This window comes from Cervus canadensis, chromosome 1, assembly GCF_019320065.1.
Source record: "Cervus canadensis isolate Bull #8, Minnesota chromosome 1, ASM1932006v1, whole genome shotgun sequence".
NCBI classification, from domain to species: Eukaryota; Metazoa; Chordata; class Mammalia; order Artiodactyla; family Cervidae; genus Cervus; species Cervus canadensis.
The window spans coordinates 39,235,765-39,254,353 of NC_057386.1; the positions used below are offsets into that span (position 1 = coordinate 39,235,765).

The 18,589-nt window shown below is 36.7% G+C and overlaps 1 protein-coding gene across 4 annotated transcripts in view; it reads left to right on the top strand.

Moving 5' to 3' along the window:
• The window catches only part of SSH2 (slingshot protein phosphatase 2), a 229,263-nt gene that overhangs the window by 3,926 nt on the left and 206,748 nt on the right, over window positions 1-18,589 (top strand). Inside the window, exon 1 of one of the 4 annotated variants that reach the window (XM_043478960.1) lies at window positions 2,184-2,202. The exons of the other annotated variants lie outside the window; for them this stretch is intronic. Within the exon in view, the coding sequence (XP_043334895.1) occupies window positions 2,200-2,202 (3 nt within the window). The 5' untranslated portion in view covers window positions 2,184-2,199. Of the gene's footprint in view, window positions 1-2,183; window positions 2,203-18,589 lie in introns of those variants that run through there. 4 annotated transcript variants of the gene reach the window in all.

Here is an 18,589-nt window from a genome sequence, read left to right on the forward strand (position 1 = left end):
GTTATATAAACACAGTGAAATACCATAAAAATCTTTTGTTTTTGTATAGTGCTATATACTTTTCAGCATGTTTTGTGTTCATGGTCCGATTTGATTCTAGAATAGCCCCAGAAATTACACAGGACAGATATCAATGTTAAAAGGCTTACTGAAGATGACAGAACTGGTTGGGATAAGATCTAGCACTAGAACCAAGTTCCATGGCTCCTGGTTCATATCTCTTTCCATGGTGTAGTAAGACAAACAGCATATTGGTTTCTGGTCCTGAGAACTTGACTGCCAGTAAAGGAATCAAGACTTGAGATGCAATTGAGAACTCACACTGTCTTTTGAGTTCATTTATATATTGTCTGTTTTGACTGTCTAGAACAGAATTATCCAAGTCTGTACAAATCATTTTTTGGTGATACCCTTATTTGAAGCCTGTTCTCTCTTAGTTTACACAGAAATCTTATAAACTTGAATATTTAGTTTCTATACTCTTAGAAGATTACCAGCAGCAAAATATGAATGGAAAAGGTCAGGTGCTGCTAAAGGCAGGCTCCTTATAGTTCTGGAAAATGATAGTTGATGTTTTTACAGCAAGGGCAGAGGAAGAAAACCTATAAATAGCTGACCCAAGGAAAAAATTTAGCAGTTAGGGACTACTTAATGTAAGGATAAGTATATTTCTCTAAGACCCAGTACTCCTTTAGAGCAGCTATTATATAGTTGTAACGACGACCCCAAATCTTTATAAGAAAGCTTAATCTTATTTTGTCTTGGTTTAAGCAGTCAGGATTGAGTAAAGTGTGTTTGTAGATAGAGACCCATCCAAGTTTCACCAAAGTCTTGATGTTTAAGATGCACATTTTAATTGGGAAATTCATTTATCTATATATATATATATATACACAAGTGGGGATGTGGGATAAGTAGATATTATTGAATTACATATATTCAAATATGACCACACCTCTCTCTCTAGGCAGAGCAAATAAAGCCATAAAATATGAAATTGACTTATATAAAATAAAAGTGATGCTTTTTAATTTTTCAAAGACAGCTTTAGAAATTTTCTTAACCTATAGAAATAATACAGGCCAACTGTAGGAAATTTGGAAAATATGGAAAAGCACAGAAAAGATAATGAAAGATATGTGCCATACAGCTGAGCATGTATTTTTATATAGCTGAAGTGTTGCTGTATGTATAATTTTGTATGCTTTTTAAAAAAGTTTTATATATATCATAGGTATATGCCAAATCACTTAAATGGCTGCATTGAGTAGTTATAACTCATTCTAACCTTTCCATTATTGATGAATATTTAGGTTTTTTCCAACTTTTAAATTACATTGCAGTGACCATCATTGTGCATAAATATTTGACAACATTTTGGAACATTTATTAAAGTTTCAAGAAATACAGTTACAGGATCTCAGAGTATAAACAATTTTATGATTCCTGTTACATACTTATACTTTCTAGGAAGGTTGTTTCCAATTAACATTTACTCCAAAACAACATAGTGTAAGAATGCTCATTTCTCCTAGCTTTATTAACACTGCATATTCTCATTTTATTGTTAATCATTGATAATTTTTGAGGATAAACAGTAGTACCTAGTTGGCTTGATATGTATTTTATTATTAGACAAGTTGAATATTTTTGAGATGTTTATTAGGCATTTCTGTTAACTTTCTTTAGAAAGATAGCTTTATTGAAGTACAGTCTACAAGCCCTAAAATAAACCTGTTTTAATAACTGTACAATTCAGTGATTTTTAGTAAACTTCCGGAGTTATTCAACTACAGTCCTGTATTTCCATTTTATGAACTGTGCATCCTTTTCAACCTGTGTATGCTCCTGGTACATTATGAATATTAACCCTTTATTTATTAAAACTGTTTGATTTTTCAGTGTTTGTGTTGCCCTTAGAATAAAGTCTACACTCCAGAGTTTTGCTCGCAAGACTTTTAATAAGATAACCTTGCTTACCTCTTCAGCCTTGTCTCTTCCCAAGTCCCTGCCTTGCACACTGCTCAGTCAAGCTGACCTGCCATGCTCCCTTGGATCTCTAGGCTTTTGCACATGCTGTTCCCTTTACCTGGAACACCTTCCCTTCATCTGTTTACCTGACTAATTCCTACTCATCCTTCAGGTCTCAGCTTAAATGTCACTTCTTCTGGGAAGCTTTCCTGACTCCACTCCCAGACTATGGTAGGTGCTCCTTCTACGTGCACCATAGCACCCTATACTTACCCGTCGGGGCTCTTATCTCTTTATTGTACTTGACTGTTTGATTGCTTATCTCCCTAACTAACCTTTCAGCCAGGGACTTGGTTTATTGATATATTTTTGAATCACCAGGGTCAAAAATATTGGACTACGGATCAATGGATGGATTGATGGATATAGTCATAGTTAGCAATTTTTTCCATTGTTTTTAAGCATTATTTTGTTTCCAGAAGCCCCCAAAATATGACTTCTCGTAAGATTTTTGATACATATTGCTGTTTTAGGTTGAATCAAGCTTTGTTGACAAGCTGTATATAAAAATGTCTGCTTCATTGTACCCTTATCAACCCTGAATGTTTTCATCATTCTTTTTTTGATCATAATAGCTCTTGTTTATTGAACATTTACTGTATACCAAACACTGTGCTAAGTACCTTACATGCATTATATTGTTTAATTTTTTCTGGCTGCACCATGCAGCATGTGAGATCTTAATTCCCTAACCAGGGATCAAACCGATACCCTCTGCATTGGAAGATGGAGTCTAAACCATTGGACCACTGAGGAAGTCCCCAGTTGTTTAATTTTTACATCACTCCTGTGGTGTAGGTATTATTATCTCTAATTTACAAAGAAAATTGAATCTCAAGGAAGTAAAATGAGTAAAGTAAAACTTTGCCAATGGTTATAGTTCTGGTCTGACCCCAGAACTGTCTTCACCACTAGTATTTTGTTGTTTTAAGTTACCTCTTTTTTTTTTAAATCAGAAGTTAAACATTTTTCAAATAACGTATTGTTACTTGTTTTATAGTCTCTGTTTAAGTCAGTCATGTGATTAGCCTAGCTTTCTTTGTGGATAGGTATTTTTGCCATATTGATTTGTAAATATTTTTCATATACTTATAACATTAATCTTTTTCTGTTATGTTGCATGTTTTGCCTTGGTTTTCATTTGCCATTTTGTTTTTTATTCATTTTGATGTACAGACATTAAAACACCTTAATACTGTCATTTCAAAGTCTTTGTGTGTTTCCATTGTTTTTCTGCTTTGTTCAATTTTCCATCAATAGAACAGAGAAATATTCACTAGTATTTTCTTAAGTTGTTTTGTAGATTACATTTATACTCAGTTTTACTGCATAATGTGAATACTAAATTAATTTTGTTCCAAGTAGTTAACTTGTCCCAGTTCATTTTATGTAACAACCACTCCTTTTTTCTAATTCCACCTCTGAGAAACACTGCATTAGAGTAGAAGCCAGAGTGTGTTCCAGTGAAGTTCCATTGCTCGTCCCACAGGAGCTTGCTTATTATTTAATATTCATTAAATTGCATGGACAGAAAATAAACAAACTAGCTTAGATTTTAAAATTTGACTGGTTTGAAGGAAGAGCAGGCCTTTGGTACTCAAAAGGTGTCTTCAAGTCTCTTGTCCTTTTTCTGTGGCTTTAAGTGAAAGGGAGCAGATTCCAGATTATGCCCATTCTGAAAAAGGCACCGTGCAGAGCCCACACTGCCGTCCCGTGTAGCACCATTGCATGCTATGTTCCTGGTTCCGGCGGCTTAGCACTTTGCAGTTTTCCCATTAAATGCCTATTGTCATGTTGGCTACACAGTGCCTAGCTCATAGTAGGCATTTCCATGTTCATATTTTTCATTTATTTGTTCACTCATTCAAGAAACCTAGCAGTAGTAGGGAAACTACTTTAAAAAAACAAACAACCTCTGTGTCTATTGACAAGACTACCCAATTTGAAATATGCCAGAGTTTCTGTGTACGTGGGAAGAGAGACCTTAAGGAGTCTTGTTAATCAGCAAGGAGGTAATGAGTGCTGTTTTGTGTAGGTAATGCCATCCATTCTCTTCCTCTGGTTTTCAGCACTGAATCCTTTTCAGAATCACTTACAAACTGCCCTGCATTTTCTTGTGTAGCCGAGCAGCACAGCTGCTGTTCACAGTGCCCCTCATTTTCCTGTTTGTCAGGAGAAAGTCAGGTGAGGTGATCTTGGCTCCAAAATGTAGTGGAAGCTCCCATGATTCCCTAGATTTCCTGAAAGCGAAATAATTTCACTTACTTAGTGAGAGAGGATATGCTTAGAAAGAAATGGTCAGAAGTAATCTACTGTGTTACAGCCTTGATTTTTTTCTTGAAGCTGCTTGGTTTTTTTTGTTTGTTTTTTTTTTTAAGATAATTTTGTCCCTTTTTGTATCCTGTGCTGTACTGGATTCTGAAGGTATCTATTTATTTACTCACTCATGCCAGGATTGGGGATCCAGCAGCCAGTTAGTCCCTGGCCTCAGGAAGCTTAGAGTTTATTAAATAAGTAATTATATTACAGTGTAGTGATCACAATTGATGCGTAAGCCTTGAGGAAGACAAAGAAGGCCAGCAAGGACTTCTGAGTCCTTGCCTTAGAATTTATAGGTCTAGTAGGGGAAGGCAGCTATAAGCTAAGTGTGAATTAAAACAAAACAAAGCCCTAGGATGGTGAGGGGACTAGGAAAAGGACCAACCAAGTGTGAGCATGGATGGGAAGGAGATGTCAGTTTTCTACAAGTTACTGGACAGAGAATGTTTAATGGATTAATTGGAAAAGTTGGAGGAGCAAAAGATTTTTGGAGCTAAGAAAATGAAAGATATGTTTATTACTTCCAAATATTAAGTGTTAATCTCTTTCAATTCCATTCACAATTAGAAGTCAGTTTCTCCACAGGGTGATGATTGTAGAACTTGTTGTCTAAGGCATGGTAGCCAGACACAGAAGTTTCTGTCTTTGCAGAGTGTGTGTTTGTAGGTACTGCCTTGTCCCTCTTCCTGCTCTATACCTCCCCCCACTTAAAAACAACAGCAACCTCTTTTTTTAATGCTTCATGCATGTGAATGTATGAAATTATATTCATTGAACTTTAAGGGAAGACATTCTGTGCAAGTTAATCATTAGAACAATGATTCTCCAATTGTTGCTTCAGACACTTTTATAGAAAGAGCAACAATTTGGAAGAGCCCCCTTTTTCCACAATTATGATACTTAGCATGTCTCAGGCAAGAATTAAAATAAACCACAGGTTAGCAACTCATAACACATTATCTTAATCTATTAGGGAAGCTCACTGATTCTTTGAGGTTTAAGAAAGTGATTGTGGTTTAGACTAAAAATAGTATCTGCCAATGATTATAATATAAATCACATGAGAGTGGGGAATCCCTGAAAATATTTTCATTTCTCTCTTTACAGGCCTTCAGAAATGCCTGTAGCAACATGAAGCAGTTTAGCACAGTGGTTAAGAGTGTAACGTCTGGAAAGAGCCTGCCTGAATCTGAACCCCACCTTTAGAACTTACTAGACTTAGACAAGTCCCTTAACAGTTCTGTGCTTCAGTTTGCCCATCTGTGAAGGGGTAATATAGTACTTCTTGCACAGAAATAAGAATTAAAGTGCCCTAGCATCATGCCTGGCACCAAATATGCATGCACTCATGAAGTATTAGTCATTTTTATAATGATGGTAATTTAGAGTTGCTATTTGGTTGTTAAGCAACTTTTCATTATAACACAAGTTTGGTGGGTAGGATATTTGTTTTATGACAATATAATTCACATGAACTGCCTATTTCAAGGATTAGTTTCTCTTTTTTCTCTCTTTTGTATATTTTTTCTTCAATAATAGCTACGTTTTAAACATTGGGGCATCTTAGCTCTAGTTGCCAATCTCTGTGACAGAGTATGTTGTGTATGGTTTTGTAATGACCCTGGAGTACCATTAAGAATGATTAATGCAACCACAATCTTTAAAGATCTTTTCCCTTTGGGAACTTATCAATTTTTCTAGGCCGTGGTTAGCAGCATATTAATCTATTGGATGTTTTGCTCTATGGTAGAGCAGATCTTTGTAAGTGGTCACCTTAGTTTGTATCATAGGCTGTATGTGTTGGTGCTTTTAATGATCAAGGTTATGAATTGTGTGGCAAAACAGAACAGAAATTGACAGATTTTTTTAAAATATGGAGAATCTGAGGACACTGAGTGTGTTTAAAGGTGTTTATGGACTTAAATGTATCTTTGTATGTGGAAATAATGCTTTCTAAGAAATTGATGCTTTCGAATTGTGGTGCTGGAAAAGACTCTTGAGAGTCCCTTGGACTGCAAGGAGATCGAACCAGTCAATCCTAAAGGAAATCAACCCTGAATATTCATTGGACAGACTGATGCTGAAGCTGAAGCTCCAGTTCTTTGGCCACCTGATGCAAAGAGCTGATTCATTGGAAAAGACCCTGATGCTGGGAAGAATTGAGGACAGGATGAGAAGCGGGCGACAGAGGATGAGATGGTTGGATAGCATCACTGACTACAATGGATATGAGTTTGAGCAAACTCTGGGAGATGGTAAATGACAGGGAAGCCTGGCATGCTGCAGTCCACGGGGTTACAAAGAGTAGGACACGAATTAGCAACTGAACAACACAACGACAAGGAAATAATAGTTGAGAAGAATGATCTGTCTAATCCGGCTATACCAGGAGTTGGCAGTATAAATTGAATGCAGCTTTTTGAAGATGTACTTCCAAAGCAGCTGGATAAACTCACATATGATATAATAAGAGAGCTTTGGTTCAGACTTTGGTTGCATTTAGATTACAGTTTTTATTATTGAACCTTGTCAGAAAATAGAGACAACCTATTTCTTCCTAGAGAGAGTGCTGAAAAGGTTTGCCTTAAGATTTCTATGAGCACAATATTTTGATTTGTCTTTTTGATCTGTCTTCTACAAGCTGCAACTTTCTCAGCTCTGAGCACTTTTATGCTGATTCTGTGGTTTCCAATTAAACTTCAAAGGAAGCTGTACAGGCTGTAAAGGAAGTTTGGTTAGGCAAGGTGTGGCTGAAAAACCCAGGAACTCCTCCACTTGCCTAAAAAACATTCTTGCAGGATACAGAATCTTAGCGATGAAATATGAGGCTCTTAGGAGAAAGAAAGTATTCTTAGGAGATATCCATTTAAGCACCATTTTTGTGAGATTTTAATCTATAATAATTTCTCATTCTTAAAAAAATGAGAAAATTTCATTGAACAAAACCAAGAAAAGTCTTATTGTGTTCTTAAAATTGTCATATAGAAGAATATAATTGTGGCACAAAATGAAGAAGTTTAAAGGTCCAAGGATGATTTTTTTAAACTTTAAAAAGAGTTTTATTATTTATTTTGGCTGTGCTGGGTCTTCCTTGCTGCATGGGCTTGTCTGTAGTTACGGCGAGCAGGAGCTGCCGTCTAGTTGCTGTTACAGGCTTCTCATTGCGGCGGCTTCTCTTGCTGTGGAGTGTGGGCTCTAGAGTGCGCAGGCTTCAGTAGTTGCAGCTCTCGGGCTCTATAGCACGGGCTCAGTAGCTGCGGCTCGCAAACTTAACTGCCCCATGGGATCTTCCTGGACCGAGTATCCAACTCGTGTCCCCTGCTTTGGCAGGTGGATTCTTTACTACTGGACCACCAGGGAAGGCCCCAAGGATGATTTGAACCTCTGTGTTTGATGAGCTTGTTTAGAAAACCAGTATATGGCAGTTAGAACGGTTGCTCATGCAATTAGTCTTTGGTTTGTTTCCAGTTGTCTTTTCAGGTGATTCATGGTGCTTAGTGTTTTAACAGGTCCCAGGCTTACATTTTTTTTTTTTCCATAGATGTTTTTTTTCTCTTTATTGAATGGCATTCCTTTGCAGACATTTATTAAGTCCCTATGGTGCACATTTAAGGTTCTAGTACAATGTATTCTTTTTAAAAACAAGTTACCTTGTCTTGAACATGTGATCTAGAAAATTGGATGATTGAGGTTCTGTGTTTTACTCTTTCTTCTTTCTGCTGATACACTGAAATCTCCTCTTTGATTTTGTACTTTAAAATTTTGTATTCTATTTGTGGCTCACATTTCTGAAATAACCATGATAGTGATTCTCTAATTAGAAATAACTTTGCTGCAATGACTGTCTGGACTCCAGAGTGAAACCTTATAGTGTAGAATTAGATCACTTGTCATAAATTCAAGGACAAGGAGAAAAATTATTGAAATGGATAATTGCCTTCGGAAAATTTTTGAATATACAAAAGTGTTATTTGAAAATATATGGGTCAATAGTTGAGAAAATGCCTTATAATTATCTCCTGACCCCTCCCTAAAATTTGATAATTCTCTTTTCTCATTTTGCTTTTTGCATACTTCACTTGATTTTTTTATTGACTTTTTGAAATACCATTCTGGAAATTGAGAGTAGAATTTCTTCAAGATCAGTAACCAATGTGACACTGATATTGAAATAATTTTCTTTTAGTGCTGCTACTTTCTTGGTTATATTTCTCTGAAGAAGTATTTTGTACACTGATCCTCAGTATACTTTTCTTCCCTGCCAAATCCAGACCCCAAAGGACAATTTCCCTCTCTGGCTAATTTAATAATGATTTTATGTCTTACATTCTTGTTCTTAAGGGAGTAGGCTATAGTGTAGCATGGTGATTAAATTGACTTTAGGTTCTAGAGCCAGATTCTGGAGTTAAAAATCCCAGCTCTCCCACTTACTAGGTGTAGACCTTGGGAAAATCACCTTTCTGAGCTTCAGTTTCCTTATCTTAAAGAATTATTGTTGGCTTTCATGAAATAACTAAATGAATGCTTAACACAATGTCTAGGACTATAGCATAGTGAGTGTTCAGTAACAGCTAGTGATGACTAATGTTAAGTTGATTTAATTCTTTGCTCTTTGCACAGAATTACTTAGCAGTATTTAATTTTTAAAGATTAAGATTATATGATTTGAAAGTTTTGCTTCCAAAGCAAATTTATTATAGATGATGTATTTGGGTCTTCACTGAATTGTGTCAAATATGTATTACTTTCAGATGTATCACTTTATGACAAGTTGTACACCCTGGATTGAAATTGACACAACTATCTTTGTAATGGTAATGAAGTAATATGTAATGATGTACATTTGAAGATAGAGAAAACTGTTTGTGGTGGTCTACAATTACCGTTAAAGCTATCTAAATTCTTTTTAGATAAAGACACAGTGAAGTTTTGCATTAAGCATATGAGTCCAGTGCTCACTGAGCACACATGAGTGATATTTAAAGTAATTCAGCCTTTCATTTATGTTTTTGTCTGAAGAATTGACAAGAAATGGTCTCTTGGCAGTTGAGATATAGATCATGTCTCGAAACTGCTTCTCGTGAAAGGTTCCATTATGTAGCTATCCTAAATGACAGTTTTTTTGAAATGTCCCACAACATCATCCCTACCTGTGGCATTTGAGGTTTTTGTAAAATTCTATCTTAATAGGTTTGGATATCACAATCCTAAGCCTTTTACCAGTAATGTGCAATGGTGGTGCAAGCTCACATACCTGTTAAAGTTACTAAATCACAACCAGTCTCTTGTTTGGGGGGTTTTGGTTACAGTGATTTTTATATTTCTTTGCTACTTCTATGGAACAAATCCAGGATATTTCTTGGACCTTTGATTACTCTTGAAATCTTGGAGTTTATTCATAAATATTGTTTCCTAGGGTTCCACAGAGTTCCAAAACTAGAAAATTAACTATTCTAATTCCTGTTAAATCATTTCCAAAGTTTGGTTCTAAGGGATAAAGTTCAAAATAACTCAACTTTTGGGCAGTTTCAGGAGAGTTTTTGCTGTAGTAAAAACTGTGGACTATGCCTTTAGTAGAAATTGATTGGAGGTTTTCTGAGATGTTAGACATTCAGGTGGTCATGTGGATTCTAGGCTAGACATGCTGAGAGATATAATTACAGAAGGTCATACATTTAAATGTAGTGGGATCAGACAGGTGACTGAAATTAATGAAGCTGACTAAATGGGGCTTGCGGTAAGCTGGAGACCTTAAACTCTCTTGTCAGAGGCTACCAATTGTGACCAAGTGAGAATGCAGACCCAGTGTTGAGGGAAAAATCTTCTATTTCAAGAAACACTAGTAATGCAGACTGTCATGTGAATTTCTTGATTTTTAAATGTTGGCAACTAGGTTGTCTGGGAGAGATTTTGGCTACAAGTAACAAAAGACCAATTTTAAACCATAAGAATATTTTTGGTTTGTCTAGCAGGAAATCCAAAGATATATAGTTGAGGACTAACTCACTCAGCAGCTTAACAATACCATCAGGATCCAAGTTCTTTACATCTTTCTGTTCTGTCATTAATAGTATGTTGGAGTCCCATTTTTATACTTGTCTTCGCCTAAAAAATGTCTGTTGTAGCTCCTGGCAGTACATCCGTGTTTGATCCAAGAAGTGAAAGATACAGTGCCAACAGTTAGCTTTACTTTTACTTAGGCAAGCAAAAGTTTTCCTGGAAACCAACTCAATTCCTAGCAGACTTCTCTTAAAGTCTCTGGCCAGAGCTTAGGTTCCATGGTTATCTCTAGCTGCAAGAGAACCTGGGAGTGCAAGCCTATGACTTTCCGTCTTAATTGTTGAGTGGCAACAAGGGAGAAGATGTTTGGAAGGGCTATTGTCCAACTTTGTCTCTCATAACAACTAATGAAATTTAAAGAAATGTATTTTGGGAGCTAAACAGAACACACCTGTGGCCCAGATTTATCTTGTGGGCCACTTAGTTTGTGTTTAAGTCCTGCTATAAAGACTTGCTAGCAGTATAATATTGGACAAGTTTGCTTAATCATTTCTGTGCCTCTCATTCTTCATCTGGAAAATGGACATTGAATATTGCAATATAGCATAGTGGTTAAGTGCAGACGCTGTGGATCTGAAATCAGATCACAATCAGAATCAGAAAGAGCTAGTTGGATCCTATCTCTGCCAAGCAAGTTGCACAGTCTCTCTGCTTATTAATTCTTCTCTCAATTTAGTTCAGTCGCTCAGTTGTGTCCTGCACACAACAGTTTTGTGACTGCAGCACGCTAGGCCTCCCTGTCCATCGTCAACTCCCGGAGTTTACTCAAACTCATGTCCATTGAGTCAGTGATGCCATTCAACCATCTCATCCTCTGTCATCCCTTCTCCTCCCGCCTTCAATCTTTTCCAGCATCGGGGTCTTTTCAAGTGAGTCAGCTCTTCACATCAGGTGGCCAAAGTATTAGAGTTTCAACTTCAACATCAGTCCTTCCAGTGAACATTCAGGACTGATTTCCCTTAGGATGGACTAGTTGGATCTCCTTGCAGTCCAAGGGACTCTCAAGAGTCTTCTCCAACACCACAGTTCAAAAGCATCAATTCTTCTCTAAGATAGGGTAAATACTTATACTTATTTTATAGAATCTTTATGAGGACCAAATGAGATACAGTGAAGTCCCACTTTAGCAGGGTTTGAGAGTTAACATATAGGAAAAAGTCAAATTATAGTCAAAATTAATCTTGAAAGAAAAATCCCTTAAATCACCCGTAAAGAACAATATCCATGTTATTAGCATACAACTTTGTAACTGAGAGTATCTGACGGGGCACAGTTTCTCCCATCTCATGCTCATTTTGTTGCTTGCACTTGCTGAAGGTATGGCATGTACTAAAATCATGTGCACTAAACAATAACATTTATTTTCATTCATATTTATTCTCTTCTGAGCATATGTAATCAAATTAGCAAATTTGAATGGATATTTGATACAACTCCAGAGTTACTATTTTGAGATGCTTAGCTTAGAACCTGGCCCTTTTAAGCCTTCAATAAATGGTAGCTGTGTTGTTACTATAGGTATAGCATGTGATGTTTAAAGATGAAAAATGGAGGTTGTCCAGGGCTTAGCTTGACTCCTGATGTACAACATGGACCAATGATGATGTTTTTTTCCTGCCACACCAGTCAAAATTTATAAGAGATGAGTGTAGCCAAAGGAATAATGTCACTAATGTCAATAATGTCACTATTTTAGGGGTTAAGATGAGAATTATGGATTGTATTTCAAGGGAAAACTCTTAACATTACTGCTTCCGAATTTAAAACCCAAAATTAACATGATGCCCAGAAATATGCTATGCTAATTTTTTTCTTTTTTATTGTTTAAGTTGTGACGTATGTCATTTACACAGGATATTTTGATTTTTCTAATGCAATTTTTTTAACTTGCTTATAAATGTATGGTGTAAAGGCTTTTAAACAACAAAGTGATAATAAATGGAATGCTTACTAGAGCCAGACATCCTCAAATGTGAAGTCAAGTGGGCCTTAGGAAGCATCACTACGAACAAAGCTAGTGGAGGTGATGGAATTCCAGTTGAGCTATTTCAAATTCTAAAAGATGATGCTGTTAAGGTGCTGCACTCAATATGCCAGAAAATTTGGAAAACTCAGCAGTGGCCACAGGACTGGAAAATGTCTAGTTTTCATTCCAATCCCAAGAAAAGACAATGCCAAAGAATGTTCAAACTACTGCACAATTGCACTCATCTCACATGCTAGAAAAATAATGCTCAAAATTCTCCAAGCCAGACTTCAACAGTATGTGAACCATGAGCTTCCAGATGTTCAAGCTGGATTTAGAAAAGGCAGAGGAACCAGAGATCAAATTGCCAACATTCAAAAAAAAATGTTGGATCATAGGAAAAGCAAGAGAATTCCATAAAACTATCTACTTCTGCTTTATTGTCTATGCCAAAGCCTTTGACTGTGTGTGTGGATCACAACAAACTGTGGAAAATTCTTCAAGAGATGGGAATACCAGACCATTTTACCTGCCTCCTGAGAAATTTGTATCCAGGTCAAGAAGCAACAGTTAGAACCGGACATGGAACAACAGAGTGGTTCCAAATTGGGAAAGGAATACGTCAAAGCTATATATTGTCACCCTGCTTATTTAACTTATATGCAGAGTACATCAGGAGAAATACCAGGCTGGATGAAGCACAAGCTGGAATCAAGATTGCCAGGAGAAATATCAGTAACCTCAGATACACAGATGAAACCACCCTTATGGCAGAAGGCAAGTGAAGAAGAACTAAAGAGCCTCTTGAAGAAAATGAAAGAGGAGAGTGAAAAAGTTGGCTTAAAACTCAACATTCAAGAAACTAACATCATGGCACCTGGTCCCATCACTTCATGGCAAATAGATGACGAAACAGTGGCAGACTTTATTTTGGGGGACTCCAAAATCACTGCAGATGATGACTACAGCCGTGAAATAAAAGATGCTTGCTCCTTGGAAGAAAAGCTATGACAAACCTAGACAGCATATTAAAAAGCAGGGACATTACTTTGCTGACAAAGGTCCATCTAGTCAAAGCTATGGTTTTTCCAGTAGTCATGTATGGGTGTGAGAGTTGGACTATAAAGAAAGCTGAGTGATGAAGGATTGATGCTTTTGAACTGTGGTGTTGGAGAAGACTCTTGAGAGTCCCTTGGACTGCCAGGAGATCCAACCAGTCAATCTTAAAGGAAATCAGTCCTGAATATTCATTGGAAGGTCTAATGCTGAAGCTGAAACTCCAATACTTTGGCCACCTGATGCAAAGAACTGACTTCTTGGAAAAGACCCTGATGCAGGGAAAAATTGAAGGAGAAGAAGAGAAGAGGACGGCAGAGGATGAGATGGTTGGATCACATCACCGACTTGATGAACATGAGTTTGAGCAAGCTCTAGGAGTCGGTGATGGACAGGGAAGCCTGGCATGCTGCAGTCCATGGGATCTCAAAGAGTCAGTCATGACTGAGTAAACTGAATTGAAGATGTTAGGAAGCCCTAAAGAGAAAATTCATCTGGGAATCATTCAGATTAATCATTCAGATTAATCATCAAGGATATTAACCATTTTCAAGGAAAGCTACAGTGAACCATAAGCAGTTAAAGGTGATGTGTATTACAGCATTGACACATATGCCTAACAAGATCTTGTACTACTGACAAAAAATACTTCTTGTGTATATGAAGATATAATAATCTTTGTATACTCACTCTCTGAGTAACGTGAAGTTGCTGTTTAAAATACTTGGGGACTTCAATAGCTTGGGTCAGATTGTGGTGCTCAAATATAATTAATCATAAAGAGTATGGCATAAATATAACTTAAGAAATTGCCATGTAGGAAGACAAATAGACCCTCCCTTTTCTTAGAGGAAGTACTTATTTTGTAGGTTACTGTAGATAAAGATGCAACCTCTGAATGTTTTTCTTGAGCCAAAATTTGAAAGTAAGAATAACAGTGATAGAAAGTAAAACTCTTAAGATCAACAATGTGCTTTTGTTCAAGTGCTGTCTGATATGTTCTAGTGAAAGTAAAGTTGTCTAAACTTGTACCTTATCACTTGTTGCCTGGTATAGAGTTGTTTTAAAGGAGGAAAATCTTGTTTTAAAGTGACTCATGAAGTGATGTAGTATGTTAGTAACGGGGTGGTGTTTCTTTGCTCAGTATGAGCACGGGTAATAACAGATACTGGCAGTTCTCCCATAGAATTTAACTTATATTGCAGATTTTTAGGAATCTGTGTCTGGGTACGTACCTGATTCCAGAAAGTTAGTAGTAAGAATGGTTAAATATCAGTACTATATGACCACGGGAATTTATGTGGCATTTATAATATATGAGCTTATACTTTTACTACTTTAAATATCTTGTGGTCTCTCTTATCTGTGATTCTTTTTCTCCTAATATCCTTTGAGATCTGTTCATCTGTGATTGGATGATTTATCCTTTTAGAGTTAATTAAATTCAGCTACTGAGTCTTATTTTATGATGTGTGTTTTTTTTTAATCTTACTGTGGTTATGGAACTAGGTCTCATGGAAATTTGATTTTTGTATCTTGATAGCTGTACAGATATTGCCATGATATCAGGAAATACTGTTTGCTAGTAAAAGGGGGACAGGTATAGATTGCTGGAAAGCTACTTAGACATTTATTTTCTTACTTAAAGAGATTTAGAGGTTTTTCTACTTTTCTATAAGAGAAGTTGTGTTGAAATGTAAGTCATTTTTACAATAAATAAGTGTATAGTCTTTAATAATAAGTCTTCTAAAGCTAAGAGAGGTTTGGAGAAACGCTTATGAAAACTGTAGGGAAAGGATTGAAACATGATTAAAGTTTTGGCAGGGTTGATGCACTTTGACTCTTCTGGTCTTATCTTGGAGAGAATTACAGAGTTTTCAAAAGCAAGAAAACATCTAAGGCAGATGTTGATGAAGAGTAGCCAATTTGGCTCTGGACTTCAGTTTTTCTTTATTTATTTGGAAGATTTCAGTTAGTTAAGGAGTTCCAGGATTTGGATAATAAGATTAATTCTTCTAAAAAACAAAAAAGAGCTTATACATGCAAAAGACTGTTGTCTAGTCTCCAAGGGAAGTCGACAGTGTACTTGTGCAAATGATGCAACTTTGCTTAGCATTTTTGGAACTCCTTTTTTTTGGCATTGCCTTCAGCTCTTATAAGTATCTTCAAAGGTAGCAAATCTTACTTTGAAGGTGAATTTGATGTTTGGAAATAGCCACAGATAACATGTATCCATATCTGATGAATATTAATTAAACAACCTAAAACATCTTAATTGAATGTCTTTTATATTTCAGGCCCTACGGGTATAAGGATATTTAAAATAATCAGTCCCTGCCTTCAAAGCTGTGAGACAAGAGTTGGTACATACCCCTGGGGCAGATGGCACATGGAAAGACTGGAGACAAGTTTGTTTAGTCTGATTGAGACCATTTACTGAGCTTTTGCCTAAATGTTTAAATATGTGAATACAGTGTGGGAAATACTTCATGCATTTAGTCCTTATGAATTAGTTATCATTATTCCCAGTTTATAGATTATGAAGCCAAGATCCAAGGTTGCACATGTTAGTAAGTGTCAAGAGTCAGTTGTTGACTTTAGAGTTGGGTTGAAACCGTGAAGGTAAATAAGATCACCTACGGTGAATGTGTAAGTTGAGACAAGTGGATGACTAAAGGCATGGGATGAGTGAAGCACTAAAAGTGAACTTTTGAGGAACTTGGACCTTTGAGAGGCTAGTGGAAGAAAAAGATCCTGCAGATAAGACTGAAAAGGAACATCAAGAACAATGTGACCCTAAAACATGTTTCTCAATTTGTCCTATGAGGTAGTACTTTAAAAGGGAAGGAGGAGTCAGGTAAGTTTGGGAAACACTGCTGACCTCATCTTGTTAAGTCATAATACACATCAGTGTTGATGTGGGAGATCCTAAGAAATATGAGAAATCCTGAGGTAAAGAAACCTGTTTAACTTTAATACCATATTTCCCAAATCTGTTTGATCATGAACCCTTCTCTCCTTTTTTTGCATACGTCCCGCTGGCATCCCAGAACTGAAGAATCCAAGTGAGTGTGGCATCACAGACTCTAAGTAGAGAGGGAGTTTAGGAAGGAACTGGTCATTGTTGGATCAGATGTCTCAGAGAGTTCAACAGAGCCAAGAGTAGTAAGTGAGTTGACTTTGGCAATGAGGAGGTCACTAATGACCCATGTGAGAGCAGCTACAGTGCAGTAAGTGGTCAAAAGATAGTTGTGTTGTAGCCAGCTAGGAGATAAATGAGTGGTGAGGAAGGGGAGGTAGCAGATAGAGATTGTTCTTATCAAAAACTTGTTTCTGAAGTAAAGAAGAAAGTAATTAGAAAAGAGCGTGGGTGAAAGAAGGGCTCCTTTGTGTTATTTGGAAGAGACTTGAGAATATTTTTCTTATGAGGGGAAGGAGTCCTTGGGCAAGAAAAGGGTCAATATATGGTAAGGAAGAGAGGATGATTCATGGAGCAAGATTCTGGAGGAAATGGGAGGAGAAGGTTCCAGAAGATAGATAGGGAGATTAGCTTTGAAAGAGTGGGAAGTTTTACACCGAGCTTTAATACCGTAATGCCCTTAGGAGATTCTTTTCAAAGTAAGGTTGTACTTTTGTGTGTACTTTTTATAGCTTTACCGAATCTTCTGCCTTATTGACGGTAGTGTTGGCTGTCACTTCCTGCTGTCATCATGTCTTTGAGTAGTTCTTTATTTTTAATTTGCTGCTTCATAACTGCTTCCAACTAGAAAACCTGGAAACTATGCTCTTCAGAGTTGAGTATGAAGCAAGAGTAAATAAACTGAAGGTCTAGAAAGCATGTTGCCCCCCCTCCAAGGGATGGAGTTCATAAACTTTGGGACATGTCTTCTCTGCACCTTGAATTCTGCCCCCCTCCCACCTTTTAAGGTGAACTCACAGAGGGGAGTTGCTTTGGATGTTCTACATTTTCCAGATGAAATACCAGATAAGGAACTTCTAGAAGTTATTTTGTTTATGCATTTACTATTGAAAAAGTCTACTTGTACTTTATTTCTTTACTTTTTAAAATTCTGATAGAGTCTAGGAAGGTGATGGGATGAACAAGACATAAGGCTCTGAATTATAACCATTAAAATGTTCAAGAGTAAATATTCTCCGGTTAGTAGTACCAGGTATTTGTGATGTGGTCTGTACTGAGGCGTTTGATTTAGGTGTGTCACTATATAAAAATGTAGTCCAGCTCTGTGCTTTTTATGGCTGTTTATGCTTCTTTCTCTAGAGCTCTATGGCCCTTTTGTTCAAATGAGAAGTCTGAAAGTGATGCAGTTACCTTTGGACTAATTTTCAAAAAAGTGTTAAGTTTGGAGGCTATTTTTTCTGTAACTAAGGTATATATTCAGCATTTTAGAATTTATTTAGAAATGTACATTAAATCTGATGGGTTTCATCCAGATGACACACACAGGCAAGTGCCTGTATTGAATGTGTTTGCTGATCATCGGCACTGGACTCATGTGTAAACATAGCAAAGCAGAGTCATGGGCTTCATCTCTGTCATACCAAAGCTCTCTTGAAGGAGTTCAGGACTGTGTATTGTTAACAGACTCTTGGATGATTCTGGTAGGCGCTACACAAATGAAATCTTCTGGTGCAGTGGATCCAATCTGTGATTAAGTTGAACTAACTTGGTTCTTCTGTTGAGTGTTGGTAAAAGTATCCATGGTTAGAACCTAAATCAGATGAGTACTTGTCTAGGTGCTTTTTGTGGGATGACCTTTTAAAGTATTTTTCAGACTTCTTATTTATTATTTTTATATTTTTGGCTGTACCACCAGGCATGTGGAATCTTAGTTCCCTGACCAGGGATCGAACCCACACCCTCAGCATTGAAAATGTGGAGTCCTAACCACTGGACCTCCAGGGAAGTCCAAAACTACTATTTTTTAATAACTTTATTGACATAAAATTCATAGTATTCAGTTAACACCTTTAAAGTGGTCAGTAAAAAAAATAAATAAAAAAACAATAAAGTGATCAGTGGTTTTTGGTTTAGTCACTGATGTATGTACCTATTACCACAGTCAATTTTTAAAACATTTTTATCACCTCAGAAAGAAACCTCTTGCCGTCTCGTTATCTCCTTCCTATTCCCTCCCA